This window comes from Panthera uncia (assembly GCF_023721935.1).
Source record: "Panthera uncia isolate 11264 chromosome B3 unlocalized genomic scaffold, Puncia_PCG_1.0 HiC_scaffold_1, whole genome shotgun sequence".
In the NCBI taxonomy this organism is placed as follows: Eukaryota; Metazoa; Chordata; class Mammalia; order Carnivora; family Felidae; genus Panthera; species Panthera uncia.
In genome coordinates this window covers 75,996,304-76,014,857 of record NW_026057582.1, presented here as the reverse complement: position 1 = coordinate 76,014,857, position 18,554 = coordinate 75,996,304, and the positions used below count along the sequence as shown (strand labels likewise).

The window sequence follows — 18,554 nt, the reverse complement described above, 5'->3', positions numbered from 1 at the left end:
ATAATAATAAATAAATAAAGTACATCTCATGGGTCAGCAGCATAGACAGAATGCTCAGGAGCTGTTGATATGGGGATGATGAAATGTAGGATTTTAAACTTTGCTCTTCTGCAGATTAACTAGATCCTCCAGGTAATGCACAAGCATGTTACATTTTGAGAAGCACTGATTCTAGTCCTGGGGACTTTTTCATTTCCAGCGTGCTCCAGGGTGCTGCCTGGCCATCAATCGACTGCACCTTGAGTAGCAAGGATCTAGAGAGGCCACTAGTGTTCCACCCCGGCTTCAGGGGAGAATCACCTCAGGAATTTCAAAACGACATCATGTCCAAGTCTCTCCCACATAGACACCTGTTAACGGGGCTGGGGTGGGGTCTAGACATTAGTAGTTTCCAAAAGCTCCCAGGTGGTTCTAATGAGCTGCCGGTGGATGAGATCCACTTACCTAGACTAACCCTTCATTTTATAATAATTACAACCCCAAACCGACATCAGAATACAACGTGGTGGTTTCCCTACATTACCTCATTTGGGAGTCCTCAAAACATATCTGTAAGATAAGAGAGAACAGATACTGTTACCCTAGCTTAACAGATGAGAAGCCTGAGGACTCCAAATTCGCTGAGAGCTGCTTACACTGCATTAACTTCCAGACGGCAGCTGACTGCTGTTTCTCTGGCTGACAGTAGAGGGAAGCGGAGGTCTAAAATTCCTCTACTGTCCAGTATTTCCCACAGCGAGTCTATAGGGAGAGCTTGAAAGCATTTTAGACAGCAAATCATTCATTCCAATCTCTTAATTTTATATGTAGGGAAAGTGAGGCCCAGAGATTTGTGTCAAATCACAAGATTTTAGCTGAAATGTGAACTCAGATCTCCATACTCTTGGTTCAGCGTGTTTCCCACAAACATGCATCTCCCAGCTGTGCTCCACGGATGCCACAGGATGCTAACAGTTGTTCCTCTGAAAAAAACTTACACTCGAAGCCACCTCTGTGTTAAACCAAATTCAATACTGTCCTTGACTTCAGGACCTCCCAGCCTTCTCTGGGCTCATGTGTCTTCTGAATCTCTGTGAGATTTATATACTATAGTGTATTTTCTCAGCTTCTTTGACTATGCAATCATATATTTTTTGAAATCAAGTATCTAATGAGCAGACTTTGAAGAAGACTGTTAACTTGGCTCTCTTCAAGGTTATTCTGCTTTAGTGGATGGGAACAATTCGTTCTGTCCCTAAAGGTGGAGCACAACTACCAAAACTAAAGGGGAAAGTATCATTAGCACCATGAAGCATCTAAAACAGCCACTTCAAGGTTGTGAGAGTATTGTCTTGTCGTTTTATACCACTTTGTCCCTTAGTAGACCATGCCTCAGACCCTCTCCCACAAAAGGAAAAGTCATTTTGATGTCCTTCTGCGGGATGGCTACTTTGTAATGAACATTCCCCTGTGTCAGGCTCTATGTGAAACACTTATTGAGGATTATCTCGTTTAATCCTTAAACAACCCAATGAGGTAATAAGGACTCTTAGTATCCCCACTTCTAAGTTTAAAAATATGAGACCTAAAGAGGTTAAGTAACATGCCCAAAGCCATACAGTAAATAGTGGAACTAGGGGTTTTTTTGTTTTAAAGATTTTATTTTTTAAGTAATCTCTACACCCAACATGGGGTTCAAACTCACAACTCCAAGATTAAGAGTTGCATGTTCTCCCAACGGAGCCAGTCAGGCACCCCTGGAGGTAGGTTTTGAACCTGACACTGCCCACTGCCAGATTCAGTTGTATGATTAAGAGACCACGTTGCCACTATAAATAATCTTTACCCCATTTATCAAAGTGTTTATTTCTTTTATGAGAGAGAGAGACAGGGAGAGACTTTTTTTAATTTTTAAGGATTGTGGGGTTTAGCAAGTCTAAAATGTGCAGTGCAGGTTAAAAGACTAGAAATTCCAGCAGGAGTCAGTGTTGTAGTCTTGTATCCAAAGGTAATCTGGAGACAGAAGGAACTCGGCCATTAGCTGATTAAATGAGCCCCACCCACATTATGGAGGATAATCTGCTTTACTCAAAGTCGACTGACTTAAATGTTAGTCACATCTAAAAAATACCTTCACAGCAACAGCTAGTCTCAGGTGTTTGACCAAACAACTGGGAACTGTAGCACAGCCAAGATGGCACATAAAATTAACCATCACACTGTATAATATACAAAATCATGAAAATGTATCTTGCATCCCATTAGTCAAACTTCCTTATTTTTACAAATGAGGAAACACATGGGAGAGCATGAGCCCCTAGTTATACACATGCGTTCACAGGAGAACATGCACTCCCAAATTCCCAGAACTCTTCATAAATTGCTCACTACCTTCCAATAAAATTAGGTGGAAAAATTAAATCCTTCCAAAACACCATTTATTTCTATTTTGAAGACTTGACTAGAAAAAAAATCATCAGTCAGTTCATTTTATTACTTCTCTCCAGACTATCTCCCTCAACACCCTGGATGTTGGGACTACTTTCAGAGCAGATGGGGAGTCTGGAAATAGAAATAGCTGACACAGCTCTCCCAGAAGGTGGACTTCTTTGATCTGAAGTCAACTCCTGTCCCTCCTACCCCACCCCCTCAACCTCTCTAGTCTCACTTCTCATGTCTCTGGCTTCCTCCAGCTTGATGCCTCCTGTCTTTTTAAGTTTTTACTTAAATTCCAGTTAGTTAACATACAGTGTAATGTTAATTTCCGGTGTACAATATAGCGATTCAACACTTCCATTCAACAGCCGGTGCTCATGACAAGTGCACTCCTCAATCCCCATCACCTATTTAACCCATTCCCCTGCTCAGCTCCGTTAACCATCAGTTCTCTATAGTTAAGAGTCTGTTTCTTAGTTTGCCTCTCTCTTTTCTTCCCTTTGTTCATTTGTCTTGTTTTTTAAATTCCCCATATGAGTGAAATCATATGGTATTTGTCTTTCTCTGACTTATTAGCATAATGCACTCTAGCTCCAACCATGTCATTGGAAATGGCAAGATTTCATTCTTTTTTATGGCTGAGTAATATTCCATTGTGTGTGTGTGTGTGTGTGTGTGTGTACATTTACATATATATATATATATATATATATATATATATATATATATACACACACCACCTCTTCTTTATCCATTCATCAGCCAATGTACATTTGGGCTCCTTCCATAATTTGGCTATTGTTGGTAATGCTTCTATAAACATCGGGGTGCATCAGAATTTTTGCATCTTTGGGTAAATACCTACTAGTGCAATTGCTGGATCATAGGATAGTTCTATTTTTAAACTTTTTTTTAAGTTTATTTATTTATTTTGAGAGAGAGAGACAGAGAGAGCTAGCATACGTGGGGGACAGAGAACCAGAGCCCGACACAGGGCTCAAATCCATGAATCGTGAGATCATGAGCTGAGCTGAAATCAGGAGTCCGAGGTTCAACTGACTGAGCCACTCGGGCATCCCAATTCTATTTTAACTTTTTGAGGAACCTCCATACTGTTTTCCAGAGTGGCTGTACCAGTTTGCATTGCCACCAGCAGTGCAAGAGGGTTCCCCTTTCTCCACATCCTTGCCAACATCTGTTTTTGTGTGTGTGTTGTTTTTAGCCATGCTGACAGGCATGAGATGGTATCTCATTGTAGTTTTGATTTGCATTTCCCTGACGACCAGTGATACTGAGCTTGGAATCTCCTTTTGCCTCTGGGCTTACTACAAATAAGCTCGTCCCCTCCGAGACTGAAACACTCTTTCCCCTGCCCACCCCTACATATCCCCCTTGCCTAGCCAAAGCCCATTCATGCTTCAAGTCTCAGCTTAGACATCTTTTCCTCAAGAAGTGTTTCCCCCACCCTCACGGGATTGGGTTGCATGTCCTTCCATGTACCCTGTGGCATGCAGTGCCGCCCCCTTACATTTATTACCTGCTTCTTTATCTACAGCCCCACCAGTGTCTTGTTCCACGGTACTCCCACCATTGGAGTCTGTCACAGAAAAGACATTCAATGCATATTTATTGGGGGAAGGAAAAAAGATAGAATGAAGGAGACCGGAAGGAATTTCTGTGGGTCCTTTCTTGCACTGTAAGACTTAGATCTGCCAACTAGAGACAGCCTGGGATGGAATTTGCTCAGAGAATTGTACAGTGTAGAGCAACTTTCAGGTTGTGCTTTTCGGGTGTTAGGGAGTCGGTCTAGTGACCTGGCATCTGACATGCTTTGCCCTCTTTGGAATGTGAATAACAGCAAGGGGTTATCAGTAGAAGGTAACACAAGGCTAAGCCTGGGTGATAGAAGCAGGAACGTAAAGGGACCCATATGAGGGATATTTCATGGGTAAATTGTACTGCATCCGTTCGAATGTGAAGGAAAAGGGTACAAGATCAAAAAGTCAGAAGAATCTAGTTTATGGCACAAGACAGTGTCATCAATTCAATTCCATATGGAATTTGAGGCATTAGAAAAACATCCAAACATGCAGTTGAAAATATAAAACAAAGCCAAGAAAATCCAGAACTGTTCACAAATTTGTCATCTTTATAAAAATAGAAGTGTCAGGACTGGTCAGTAGGCAGAGCAGTGATTGCCCACATGGCATGCTTTGAAGGGGTCATCAAGAAGATTCTCCCTTCATCATATCACGCTGCCTGGAATTTTGCAATTAAAATAGTATTTTTCAGGGGCACCTGGCTGGCTCAGTTCGTGGATCATGCGACTCTTGATCTCAGGGTCTTGATCTCAGGGGCTCTCTTATTGAGCCCCACACTGGGAGTAGAGATTACTTAATAAAAAAAAGTAATGGTATTTTTCCTATATCATCAAATATATATTGCACATATTATATCTCTGGAAGGAATGATAAGAAATCTTGGTAACAGTAGTTACCTCCACAAAAGGAGGATTAGAAGCTTGGAGGTCAGAGATGGGAAGAAGACCTATCTTTTACCATTTACATTTTTATACCCATTGAAGATTTTTATCATGTACATAGATGTTCAATCTGGAAAAGAAAATTTTCCTTTTACTTTTAAAAGTTGGAATTTGTCAGTGAGTGTTGATTAAATTATATTACATCCATTAAGTGGGATAATGTGCAGTCATTAAAATGAAAAAAGAGCTTTGATCCAATAGACATACTGATACAAGAGATCTCCACTTGGGTACCTGGCTAGCTTGGTCAGAGGGACATGCAGGCAACTCTTGATCTTGGGGTCGTGAGTTCAAGCCCCATTTCAGGTGGAGAGATTACTTAAAAAACAATAAATCTTAAAAAAAAATGTCCATGATGAATTGTTAGGTAAAAAACAAAATTCAGAGTGTAAACATTAAGAAGTCACCCATTTAGGGGCCCGGTTGGTTAATCCTCCAACTTTTGATTTCACCTCAGGTCATGATCTCTTGGTTTGTGAGACGGAGCCCCGAGTTGGGCTCTGTGCTGATGGCACGGAGCCTGCTTGAGATTTTTTCTTTCTTTCTTTCTTTCTTTCTTTCTTTCTCTCTCTCTCTCTCTCTCTCTGCCCCTCCCCCACGCTCATGCACTGTCTTTCTCTCTCTCCCAAAAATAAATAAATAAACTTTTTAAAAAGTCACCCACTTAAAAATAATTGTATTTAACTGTTCGTTAATATGTGCAAAGGAGAAAGCATTGGTTACCTTTGCAAGATGGAGTCAGAGGAAGCTTGTTTCCAAGCTATACATTTTGACATTGCTTGAAATTTTACAAGAAAATATTAATTTGTAATCAGAAAATAAGATAATTTAAACCATTTCTATTACATCACAAATAGCTCAAGAATAGATGGGGGGTGGGGGGTCAACATCAGCAGGTGGGTCCAATTTCAAACCCTCTAGATGAAAACCAGGTGCATGCAAGGAGAGTTTGTACATTAAGTCAGGGAGGAGTGTCATAATACAGTCTCAGCTCACAGCAGTACCTCAATAATGTTTAATAATTGAATTTGTAATTAAACTCAATAATGTTTAGTAATCAGACTATAGAGTAGATAATACCTGTCTCTTTCCCCAGCGCATGACAGAATAGGTACTTACCACTGGGAACCTGAAAACGAGTTTCTGGCCTCGAAGCTGTTGCAATATAAAGTAACTTCACATCACCTGCTTTCTTCTCTTTATTGTTCCCAAATTACCCAATTTCCTTTCCCTTCCCCCTTGTCTTCCCAGCCCTCTTCTTTAAATTGCCTATTGCAACCACAAGAGGGCAACAGCCTCAAGCACCAAAAAAGCTCTCAGGCACTGGTACTTGTAACAAGCAAAGGGATGATGTGGTTACAAAAATGTTATAAAAACTTTAGGGATTTCAGCATCTTGCTCTGGATATGTGTGTGACAACATTTAATATTCCATTTCAAATGATAAACAATGGGTGGGGAGAAAAATCTGTGCTGGTGAACGGAGCTAATATACTTCCCTCTCTTCCAGATGCTGGCCAAGAAGAGGTGAGATAGAAAAGAGACGGTCTAGAACCCAAGACTTAATCCTAATGTAAATTCTTGCACCAGGATGGAAGGAGAATCTCACCACAATACAACCATTGTCAATGACACCCCAGTAAATCACCAGCCTTTGGAACGCCATGGGTTGTGGGAAGTCATCACCATCGCAGCTGTGACTGCTGTGGTAAGCCTGATCACCATTGTGGGCAACGTCTTAGTCATGATCTCCTTCAAAGTCAATAGTCAACTGAAGACAGTGAACAACTATTACCTGCTCAGCTTAGCCTGCGCAGATCTCATCATTGGGATCTTCTCCATGAACCTCTACACTACCTACATCCTCATGGGACGCTGGGTGCTTGGGAGTCTGGCTTGTGACCTCTGGCTTGCACTGGACTATGTGGCCAGCAATGCTTCCGTCATGAACCTTCTGGTGATCAGTTTTGACCGTTACTTTTCTATCACAAGACCTCTGACATATCGGGCCAAGCGTACCCCAAAAAGGGCTGGCATCATGATTGGCCTGGCCTGGCTAATCTCCTTCATCCTTTGGGCCCCGGCAATCCTCTGCTGGCAATACCTGGTTGGGGAGCGGACAGTGCCACCAGATGAGTGCCAGATCCAGTTCCTCTCTGAGCCCACCATCACTTTCGGCACTGCCATCGCTGCCTTCTACATCCCTGTTTCGGTCATGACGATCCTCTACTGCCGAATCTACCGGGAAACAGAGAAGCGAACCAAGGACCTGGCTGACCTCCAGGGCTCTGACTCCATGGCTGAAGCTGAGCCAAGAAAGCCAGCTCATAAGGCTCTGCTGAGGTCCTGCTTTAGCTGCCCTCGACCCACACTGGCCCAGAGGGAAAGGAACCAAGCCTCCTGGTCATCCTCCCGCAGGAGCACTTCCACCACTGGGAAGCCATCCCAAGTCACTGGCCCAAGCACCGAGTGGGCCAAAGTCGAGCAGCTCACTACCTGTAGTAGCTACCCTTCCTCAGAGGATGAGGACAAGCCCACCAGTGACCCTGTCTTCCAAGTAGTCTACAAGAGTCAGGCCAAGGAAAGCCCAAGGGAGGAATTCAGTGCTGAAGAGCCCAAGGAAACTTTTGTGAAAGCTCACACTGAGAAAAAGAACTATGACACCCAAAAATACTTCTTGTCCCCAGGTGCTGCTCATAGACCCAGGAGTCACAAATGTATGGCCTATAAATTCCGATTGGTGGTAAAAGCTGATGGGACCCAGGAGACCAACAACGGCTGTCACAAGTTGAAAATCATGCCCTGCTCCTTCCCAGTGTCCAAGGACCCTTCAGCGAAAGGCCTGGATCCCAACCTCAGCCACCAAATGACCAAACGAAAGAGAATGGTCCTTGTCAAGGAGAGGAAAGCAGCCCAGACCTTGAGTGCCATCCTACTGGCCTTCATCATCACCTGGACCCCTTATAACATCATGGTCCTGGTTTCCACCTTCTGTGACAAGTGTGTCCCAGTCACCCTGTGGCACCTGGGCTACTGGCTGTGCTATGTCAACAGCACTGTCAACCCCATTTGCTACGCCCTCTGCAACAGAACCTTCAGGAAGACCTTTAAGATGCTGCTTCTCTGCCGATGGAAAAAGAAAAAAGTAGAAGAGAAGCCGTACTGGCAGGGGAACAGCAAGCTCTCCTGAAAAGTAACAACTCCTCTCAAAAGAGTGACCATGGTCAGTTTCTTCTGAGGACGGGTGGGCTGATTCTGGCTTATTTGTTTTCAAAAAAGACATATATCATTTTGAGCACCTGAGGACTTTGTAAAGGCTTCAGATCTGTCACCAAAAGGGAGGAGTCACAGCTGCCACAAGTGCTGCCATATTGAATGATTCTTGTCTATGACCAAGGTCTCCTGATGCCACTGGAGTTTGCTGTTGAAGTGAGGAGACAGACTTGTGTCCCTCCACAGCGGGAGGAACACTGGATCACAATGAACAGTGACTTAGGGAACTTCAGTCCCCTAACCTCTGCAGAGCAGCAGGGACTGGGTGGAAACCTTCCCTGTGGAAACCTGTATTCAGGTTTTGTGCAATATGTGTGTGTCTGTGGGGTTGGCTCCTGTCAGTGAGAATCGGGAGACTGTAAGTCAGTGTTACCTGTTAAGAAGAGTGATATTCAACTGGCGTCTAAGACTCCATTTCTTTATAAACTGATCAGTATCATGCCGATGTTATGTGTTCTGTACTGTGGTACGTTCTTCTGTCCCTACATCTGAGTGAAGCTTTCACAACCGATGCCAATTCCTGGTACCCACTGAAACCCTGCTGGTCTCCATGGAACCATCCTTTCCCCAAGAATCCTGGGTCTGGACTGAAACCTGATCCCACCCAGTCAGATAGAGGGGCCTCTACTCTACTAATAAAGATCAAGCCTCTGCAGCTGTTTTAGTTTCTACCAATGGGATTTTTTTTTTTCCTTTCATCTAAACAGATATTGTATATTCTATTTTGTGACTATTTGGGCCTATTTATTCATGCTCTGTTCATGCATAAAGGTCTTCTCTGGGCTATTTCATCACAATTCTTTTAATTGTTTTCAGAGGCCTTGCTTTCTAATCTCTTCACAAGGCAAACCTGAGGCAAACTGTAGAAAACAAATTTGGTTTCACTCCATGCTTTTGAGCTTCTTCCAAAACTCTTTTACTAGCCCCCAATTTCCCTCATCCAGAGGCAATTCACAGCCAGGCTCAAGCAGGTCACCGTGCAGCCTCCAGCCAGAAGTGCTATTTGGAGGACAGCAGGGGAAATACTTTTTTTCTTTCTTTTTTATTTTTATAGGTCTTTCAAATCATGGCTCAGAAATGACTTATTCATTCATCTCCAAATTCACCATCAAAGATGAGAAGCTCAGAAAAGTACAGTTAAGGTCCAGCGAAGCTGGCGACAGTCATTAAAAATGAAAGCCTCGGGGCGCCTGGGTGGCTCGTCGGTTAAGCGTCCGACTTCAGCTCAGGTCATGATCTCACGGTCCGTGAGTTCGAGCCCCGCATCGGGCTCTGTGCTGACAGCTCAGAGCCTGGAGCCTGTTTCGGATTCTGTGTCTCCCTCTCTCTGTGCTCCTCCCCTGTTCATGCTCTGTCTCTCTCTGTCTCAAAAATAAATAAACGTTAAAAATAAATAAATAAATAAATAAAAATAAAAAAAATAAAAAATAAAAAATAAAAATGAAAGCCTCTTGGGGCGCCCGGGTGGCTCAGTTAGATAAGCGTCTGACTTCAGGTCATGATCTCACACTCCGTGAGTTCGAGCCCCACATCGGGCTCTGTCCTGACAGCTGAGAGCCTGGAGCCTGCTTCGGATTCTGTGTCTCCCTCTCTGCCCCTCCCCTGCTCATGCTCTGTCTCTCTCTGTCTCAAAAATAAATAAAAACATTAAAAAAAAAATGTTTTAAATGAAAGCCTCATCTTTAAGAACAAAATGTATATCATAGTAATAAATAAAAATAGAAGTTATCAACATAACACATTAGAGTATCAAAATGATCAAAAACCAAATTTGATTGGAATTTCTCTTCTATGTATATAAACAGTGTATATAAACAATTTTTTTTGAAAATTCTGAGAATTAACCAATGTGCAAGAAATGGAAACTATAAAACTGCATACAATTAATAAAGTGTCAGTGTAGTAACACAGGGTTTTAGAGATGAAGTTCTCCCGTCAGACAGAACCCCATTATCTAACCTGTTGACAACATCTGCAGTTGTGTTTTAACACCTCCAGACTTCACTTAACGTAGGCCAGTCGTGATTCAATCTCATTTGCTAAGGGGATGTATAAGTAGCTGCTTTAGTTGTCCTGGGAATTACATATGTACTTGAGTATAAAAGAACTTCCCCCTACCACAGAAGAAGCAATCAGTCTGTTAAACCAGATCCCAAGAAGGCTTCAGGGCGGGACACACAGGTTCACCCAGGTCTCTCCCCCACCCTTATGAGGACTTGATGTTGAGATGAAACATTTTAGAAGCAATGTAGCTGCTGAGACTTTGTGAAGGGCAGGTTGACACCCGCCAAGAATTTCATAAAGAATATTAATTAATTGGCTCAGTTCTCCAGGAGAGAGGCTCCCAGGCCTACATGATGCTAACAGGGTGCGACTTCATAAGCAAACCTGTTCTACCAGCTCTAGATAGACAGTAGATTCTTTTAGTTTAAGACTTTCATTCCTGACAAAATCGCAAGTCCCTCCAAGAGCACTTTGAGCCAACACTGGGCATTTACTGTTCACAGCAGAGAGAGACACGAGCTAATTCAAGCAAAAGAATGCAGAGGTGGGGGAGGGGAGGAACACTGGGGCACATTTTTCATATGCCACAATTGCCTAGGACTTAGCCTTTTGGGTTTATCTTTTGTGAAACTGAGAGGGCTATGCTTTCCTTTATTTGTCATTGGATTTGGGAGGCAGCCCATTTTACAGACTACCAACACCCCTTGACATAGACAAAAAAAAAACAAAACAAAACAATCTAGGAGAAACTATTCTTTAGAATAGGGCCTATGGTAGGGCCCTTGGAATGAACAGATCCAATTGTAAACTACAGGGACCTGGCGGGTGGGTGGGTTGGTGAGGTGCGGGCTCACTTCGGATCTTAGGCTTTTTATGCCCCCAGTCTCCCAAGCTCTGTCTATGGTAAACTGTGTACAGCTTTGACTCGTCACCTATTGAATGCTGCTATGTTGCTAACATTGTGGCTTGTTTCTCCTTGACTGTGAATTTGATAGCTTGTCGAGGAATCTGTTTTCACTCTGCTGTGCTCCTTTAGGGAAATGTCCTTTGACAGCAATGCTGATGTTTGCCTCTTTGTAACTGTGAAATCTGTACCTAATCTCTGGATGGGAATATCCACTTGTCTACTGTAAATACTGGAATTACAACTAACGATGTGGGGACTAGGCTGCTTTTTCTGTATCATGCTAGTATTACTCTGGATATTAAAGAAATTTAACCGTACACTAGTCTAATGGAAAGTGTTTAAATAAGAAAACGTGGGGCAACTGCCTAGCTCAGTTGGAAGAGCATGTGACTCATGGGGTCTGGGTGGCCCAGTTGGTTAAGTGTCCAACTTTGGTTCAGGTCATGATCTCACTGTTCCTGAGTTCCAGCCACGAGTCAGGCTCTGTGCTGACAGCTCAGAACCTGGAGCCTGCTTCAGATTCTGTCTCCCTCTCTCTTCCCCTCCCCCTTTTGTGCTCTCTCTCTCTCTCTCTCACACACACACACACACAAAAATAAATAAACATTAAGAAAAACAAAAAGGAAGAGCATGCAACTCTTGATCTCAGAGTCATGAGTTCGAGCCCATATGGGTGTAGAGATTACTAAAAAAATAAATATACATACATAGGAAAATGGTCTTCGTGCCTGGCTGGCTCAGTCGGTAGGGCATGTAAGTCTTGATCTCAGGGTCTTGAGTCTGAGTTCCACACTGGGTGTAGAGATTACTAAAAATAAATAGATAAAAATGAAAAGTGTTTTTTAAAAAAAGAAAGAAAATGGTCTCAAATTAGCTTGATAGATCCATCTATATGAGAGATCCTACACACATTTGCACATTCTGGTCTTTTAAGAAGGGAGGGTCTAGAGACTCTTTTTTTTTTTTTTTCTTAAATTTTATTTATTTTTATTAAAAATTTTTTTTTAATTTATATCCAAGTTAGCATGTAGTGCAATAATGATTTCAGGAGTAGATTCCAGTGATTCATTGTATAACACCCAGTGCTCATCCCAGCAAGTGTCTTCCTTAATGCCCCTTACCCATTTAGCCCATCCCCCCACCCACAATGCCTCCAGCGACCCTCAGTTTGTTCTCTGTATTTAAGAGTTTCTTATGTTTTGTCCCCCTTCCATTTTTATATTATTTTTGCTTCCCTTCCCTTATGTTCATCTATTTTGTGTCTTAAATTCCACATATGAGTGAAATATGATGTTTGATATTTGTCTTTCTCTAATTTTGCTTAGCATTATCCCCTCTAGTTCCATCCACGTTGTTGCAAATCTTTTTTTAAATTTTAAATGTTTATTTTTGAGAGGGAAAGAGAGCACGAGCATAAGTGGGGTAGGGGCAGAGAGAGGAGCACAGAGGATCTGAAGCGGTAGAAAGCTCAACTGACTGAGCCACCCAGCTGCCCCTGGTGACAGGTTAGAGACTCTTAAAGACAGAGAACTGAGGGCTGATGGAGGGAGGTGGGTGGCGGATGGGATAGATGGATGATGGGTACCAAGGAGGGCACTTGTGATAAACACTGGGTGTTGTATGTAAGTAATGAATCACTGAATTCTACTCCTGAAACTAATATCGCACTGTATGTTAACTAAAATTTAAATAAAAACTTGAAAAGAAAAAAAAGAAGCAGGGGGGGTTGATAGACAGTGTGGATACAGGTCCTTCTTGCTACCTTTATGATTTCCCCCTTTCCTCTCAGCTTCCAATGACTAAACGAAGTTGAAATAATGATGACAAGATTCCTGTGACTAAAATTCTTCCCTTCCCCTCCAGGACACGGGACGTAGGGCAGACCCTGCAGCAGAACAGAACAGCAGCATTTCCTCTGCAGCTACTCAGAGCTGGTGCCCCAGTCATTCATTTCCATTATAAATGGTTCTAATTTCCATCTCCCCCACACCATTTCACCAGGAAAATTTGAGAATATGTGTACTCTTGCCCAATAAGGAATCCAGATTGTGAGTGGGAGGAGAAAGGGAAAAATTTTTTTAAGTATCAGGGAAGGAGCCAGAAGGAACTTTAAAAGAAAAACAAAAATTTTTTTCGAAATAATTTTAAACTTAAAGAAAAACTGCAAGAACAGTACAAAAAACTCCTTAAACTCCTTATTTTTCACCCACATTCCCCAATTGTTAACACTTTGTTACATTTGTGCTGTGTGTGTGTGTGTGTGTGTGTGTGTGTGTGTGTACACACATATTTTTTCCTCAACCATTTGGAGGAAGTTGCAGACATCATGTCCGTTGACTTCTAAATACTTCATTGGCGGGTGGGGCGTGGGGGGCAGGTAGCTGCTTGAGTGGCTCAGTTGGTTGAGCGTCCAACTTCAGCTCAGGTCCTGATCTCAGTTCGTGGATTCGAGCCCCTCCATCAGGCTCTGTGCTGACAGCTCAGAGCCTGGAGCCTGCTTTAGATTCTGTCTCCCTCTCTCTCTGCCCCTCTCCTGCTCGTGCTCTGTCTCTCTCTCTCAAAAATAAATAAATGTTAAACAACAAACAAATAAATAAATACTTCAGTGGCTATTTCTTAAGAAGAAGATTATCTTATATAACCACAACACAAATATTGAAAAATCAGGAAATTTAACATTGCTACAATATTTTTATGTAATACATAATTACATAACTGTGTAATACATTGCATACTCAAATTTTGGCTGTTGTCCAAAATAATGTTCTTTATAAGAATTTCTTTTCCAGTTCAATATTACACATTGCATTTTGTTCTCATCTCTTTAAACTCTTCTAATCTGGAAATGGTCCTCAGCTTTTCATTGTCATTCATGACATGGTCATTTATGAGTGCATTCAATCTAATAAAAAAAAATCATCATTTCCATCGATTTGGGGTTGTCTGGTATCTCCATATTAGATTCGTTTTAATTTGTCTGCTACTTTTGATTTGGGCAAGAATATCACAAATGGATATTGTGTCCTCAGTGTATCACATCAGGAGGATGTGATCTTTTATCCCATCACTGGTGATGTTAACATTGGTTACTTGGTTAAAGTGCTCCCCACTGCCTACCCACCCCAGTTTTCTCTACTATAGATGTACTATTTTTCCCTCTGCAATTAAAATTTTTTAAGGAAGAGACTGATTCTATGTAAATTTCTTATGGGTTTTCACCCAATAATGGCAGCATCTACTTATTATTCTCACCCAAATAAGTTATTTCTATAATAATAGCCAAATGGATGGCATTCTACTATAAGGAAGACTTTTTCCATTTATTTATTTATTTGCTTACTTACTTATTAATACTATAGACTCCTGAACTCATTTTAGTAATTGGTTAAAATCCATTACTGTCATTATTTCAGTGCTCAAATTGTCACAAATGTAAGCACTGAGAGCCCCTTCCAGATGACTCCTGTGACCCTTTGACATACCCATATTTATTTTCCAGAGACAGGGAAAGAGAGCCCCAAGCAGGCTCCGTGCCATCAGCACAGAGCCCGTGTGAGGCTCCATGTCACTAACCATCAAGGGCATCTGGTGGTATGAGGCTTATTCAAGTATAAGAAGATGAGGACTTTTTGGAGAAATAGACTGCCATAAGGCACACTAATGTAGACAAGTCTGGATGATGGTCAAGCCCAGTAAGCAGAGCTAGACCTTGGCTTTCTTTGCCTCATCACAAATAAACTTAAGGTTGTAGCATCTCCCCCGCACCCACATTAATTCATCAAAGGAGATGGGGACAAGACAGTTCACTGGGAGGGTAATTTACCCTGCTGGATGTGTCCTCTTTGACTTTAATGTGAATATTTAAGTGTCAGTCTTTTGCCTGTTATACTTAATGTCTCTAGACATTAATGCCCTTATGTTCCTGCTAAGGGCAGTTCTCCAAAGTTTCACTCCCAGGCGTTGGCAATGATTTTCTACGGAGAGCTATCTTGCATAAACGTATCTGCAATGGTGTCCTCATTAAAGGAATGGGGACTCTTATCTTCAGCAAAGAGCAACTCATACTCAACCCACTTATTGCCAATATCAGTAGCTGGGAGCTTGTGCTTATTTTTTAGTAGTCCCACATATACCCAAGGATAAGTTTACAGTGCAGCCACTTTCCATTACAATCCATGAAGCTATTGACCATGATATGCTAACTACAGCCAAGTCCTCCTACTATATGGTACAGTAGGCTGCAGAAGAAAAAGCCACCAGCCAGAAGACGGCAAAGAAGAAACAGTACAGATTACACCTGGGATGTGGAGAACCATTCTTCTCCCTAAAAAACTAGATCACCATGGTTGAACACCTTTTGACAGGTCCTTTATACCCAGAAGTAGGGCCTATGCAGGAGAGTCTGAAACAAAAAATAAGATACTAGGTTGTTGGGTTTGTTTTTTAGGCTTATTTATTTATATTGAGAGAGAGACAGAGAGAGAGAGAACAAGCAGGGGAGGGGCAGAGAGAGAAACCCAAGCAGTCTCTGTACTGTCAGCAGAGCCCCAGTGGGGGCTCGAGCAGAGAGATCATGATCTGAGCCAAAATCCAGGCTGACGCTTAACCGACTGAGCTACCCAGGCGCCCTCTAGGTTTTGTTTTATCATTATTATATTTAATAATATAGTGACTAATAAAATAATACATATTTTCATGGAAAACTTGGAAAATAAATAAGCAAGTAAAAAAAACTACCATCAATTCTATAACCTCTGCTAGGTTTCTCAGTGTCTGTCCTTATAGTCTTTTCTTCCAAGTATAGACATACACTTTTTAAAACTCACAGAACTGCTACGTATGGTCCAGCAATTTTCATGATCAGATCTTGCAGAAAATATCTGGCGACTCAAGCTTTTCCTAAGCAGAAAATCTCAAGGTTTCAATTAACATGGGGAGCTCCCATCCATAACTAGATTAGAAAGAGGTTACTTCTGTTCTTTTTCATCTTTGATAGATGCACACAATACAGCTTAGTCCTCTACAGTTCTGAACTTTGAGATGAACCAATCATTATCCAGAGATATTTTTCTCTAACTTATACAGCCTAATTTTTTAAATAACTATATTTGTTTCCTAGGGCTGCAGTTCGACAAACTAAGTAGCATAAAACAATGGAAATGTGTTATCTCAGTTCTGGAGGCCAGAGATCCAATCGGTACCCAGGTGTCAGCAGGGCCATGCTGCTAGGGAAGGCCCCAGGGAAAGATCTGTTCTGGGCCTGATAACTTCCGGCCTTCCCTGGCTTGTAGGTAGCCATTTTTCTCCCGGTGTCTCTTCAATGTCATCTTCCCTCTGTGTCTAGCTGTCTCTGTGTCCAAATTTCCCCTTTTATAGGCACACCAGCCACACTAGGTTAGGGCACACTAAAGATCTCATTTTAACTTGATTACCTCTAGAAAGATCCCATTTCCAAATAAGGTTACATTCTGAGATACTGGGGGTTAGGGCTCCAATATTCTGGGGGGACACAATTCAACCCACACAATAACCAAGCGAGAAAAACACTTTCCTATTTTATAGATGGACAAACTATAGACCAATGCTGGGTAGTATCAAATGGGAAGGATTTCAGGGTCACTACTGAGAAGATACGTGGTGTCCTCAACTGCCTCAAAGAGGCCTGGCAGGACAAAGTGGTCTTGACTGGCATAGGATAGTTACCAGTATTATCTATCTATCTATCTATCTATCTATCTATCTATCTATCTTCCCAGACGTATTTTTTTATTTATTTTTATTTTTTTTTGTTTATTTATTTTTGAGAGAGACAGAGACAGAATTTGAGTGGGTTAGGGGCAGAGAGAGAGGGAGACACAGAAGCAGAAGCAGGCTCCAGGCTATGAGCTGTCAGCACAGAGCCCGACGCGGGGCTCAAACTCACGAGCTGTGAGATCATGACCTGAGCCGAAGTCGGACGCTCAACCGACTGAGCCACCCAGGCACCCCTATTTTTCTTCTTTTTAAAATTATTTATTTAGGGCAGCCTGGATGGCTCAGTCGGTTAAGCGTCCGATTTCGGCTCAGGTCACGATCTCACAGTTTGTGAGTTCAAACTTGGGATACATGGGAACCCTGCTCCCCAAGAACACAGACTAACAGAGTGGGTTACAGAACAACTACAGTACAGAGAATCAGCCCAGTGATGGCTGAAGGCTCTTCTCCTTCCCAAGCACCAAAGTTTCCCTTCTCCAGGCTTCTTCGTCCCTACTGTTTGGCACAAAAGGGGAAGCTTGCACCTGAACTGCACAGGTTAGACCTTTATATGATTGAAGAGAGATGATAAGTGAAGAATGAAAAGATGAATGTGGATTATATCCAGTATTCTACTTAGAAGCTCTCAGGAGCACAATCCTCTGGTCTCTTTTTCCAATGTGGTTCCCAGTTCCTGGGCTACATGCCGAGATTATATGCCTTCTAGAAAGGAGCCTTGCCCTGTTTGGATATAGCCCAATCCTCCTCTTCCATAATCCAACCTCTTCTCAAGGGCAGAGGTCAGGTAAGAACGCACAAATTAGAGTAGTCAGTAGGATCCTGCAAAACCAAATACGTACAATCACACATCAATTTTATACATACAACTTGAAGTAGGGAGGACAGAAAAGAGCCTGAAATTCAAGGTGGGGGCAGCTAGTTCAGAGTAGGAGGGCTAAAAGCCTACCAGGAACTAAGAGCCCTCTGAGATCTTGAAGAAGAGCAGCAAACTCCTTCCCAACCAATCCCCATCAACTCCAAAAAGGATGAAGGGGAAAGAGAAGTCATCTTCATGCCAGCCTCTGCTGGACTACATCATTTAAAGATTAGAGGTAGGGCCAAATGTGGGCAGGGACCAAGGCAGGAGGGAAGACCAGGCTTCTTTTCTTCCAATTAACATACTATCTCAATATTTGGGGGACCCTGACATTTCAACTAAAGAGTTTGGGGCGATGATTTTCATGTTCCTCAGTTTGCTCAGACTGATTATCAGTAATAAGTCATGGCCAGGTGACTGTGGAACGCCACACATGGGCCTCTCCCTCATGATCTGTCCCGAGAGGAGCAAGCATGTCCAAGGGAAGATAAGGCAAATTCAGGCCTGTGACACCTCCAGGCGGCCTCTGCCTACCCAGGCGTCCAGGTGCTCTCTCCTCCTCTGGAAGTGCTTTATCTACATTGTTCTTTCAGTTCCTTCTGGAGCCTACCTCCCTTCTACTTCAGCTCAGGCTGGGAAGCTCCTCACTCTTATCCCCCTTCTTCTCAGCCTCAGCCTACTTAATTCCCACGTAGTCTTTCATCTTACCTCACAGGTCACTGCATTTGCCTTCTACCCTCCCATCCAGGTGCCCATGTTATAAGTTTTTCTGGCAGCTTGGATTTTCCTTGGAGTACCTATCAA

General features: G+C 42.5%; 1 protein-coding gene across 1 annotated transcript; it reads left to right on the top strand.

Annotated features, from left to right (window-relative positions):
• Window positions 1-6,547: 6,547 nt before the first annotated feature.
• CHRM5 (cholinergic receptor muscarinic 5) lies at window positions 6,548-8,202 on the top strand. Its single transcript, XM_049613278.1, has one exon. It carries the CDS (start codon window positions 6,548-6,550, stop codon window positions 8,144-8,146), a length of 1,599 nt encoding a protein of 532 aa, XP_049469235.1. The 3' UTR covers window positions 8,147-8,202.
• Window positions 8,203-18,554: the final 10,352 nt, after the last annotated feature.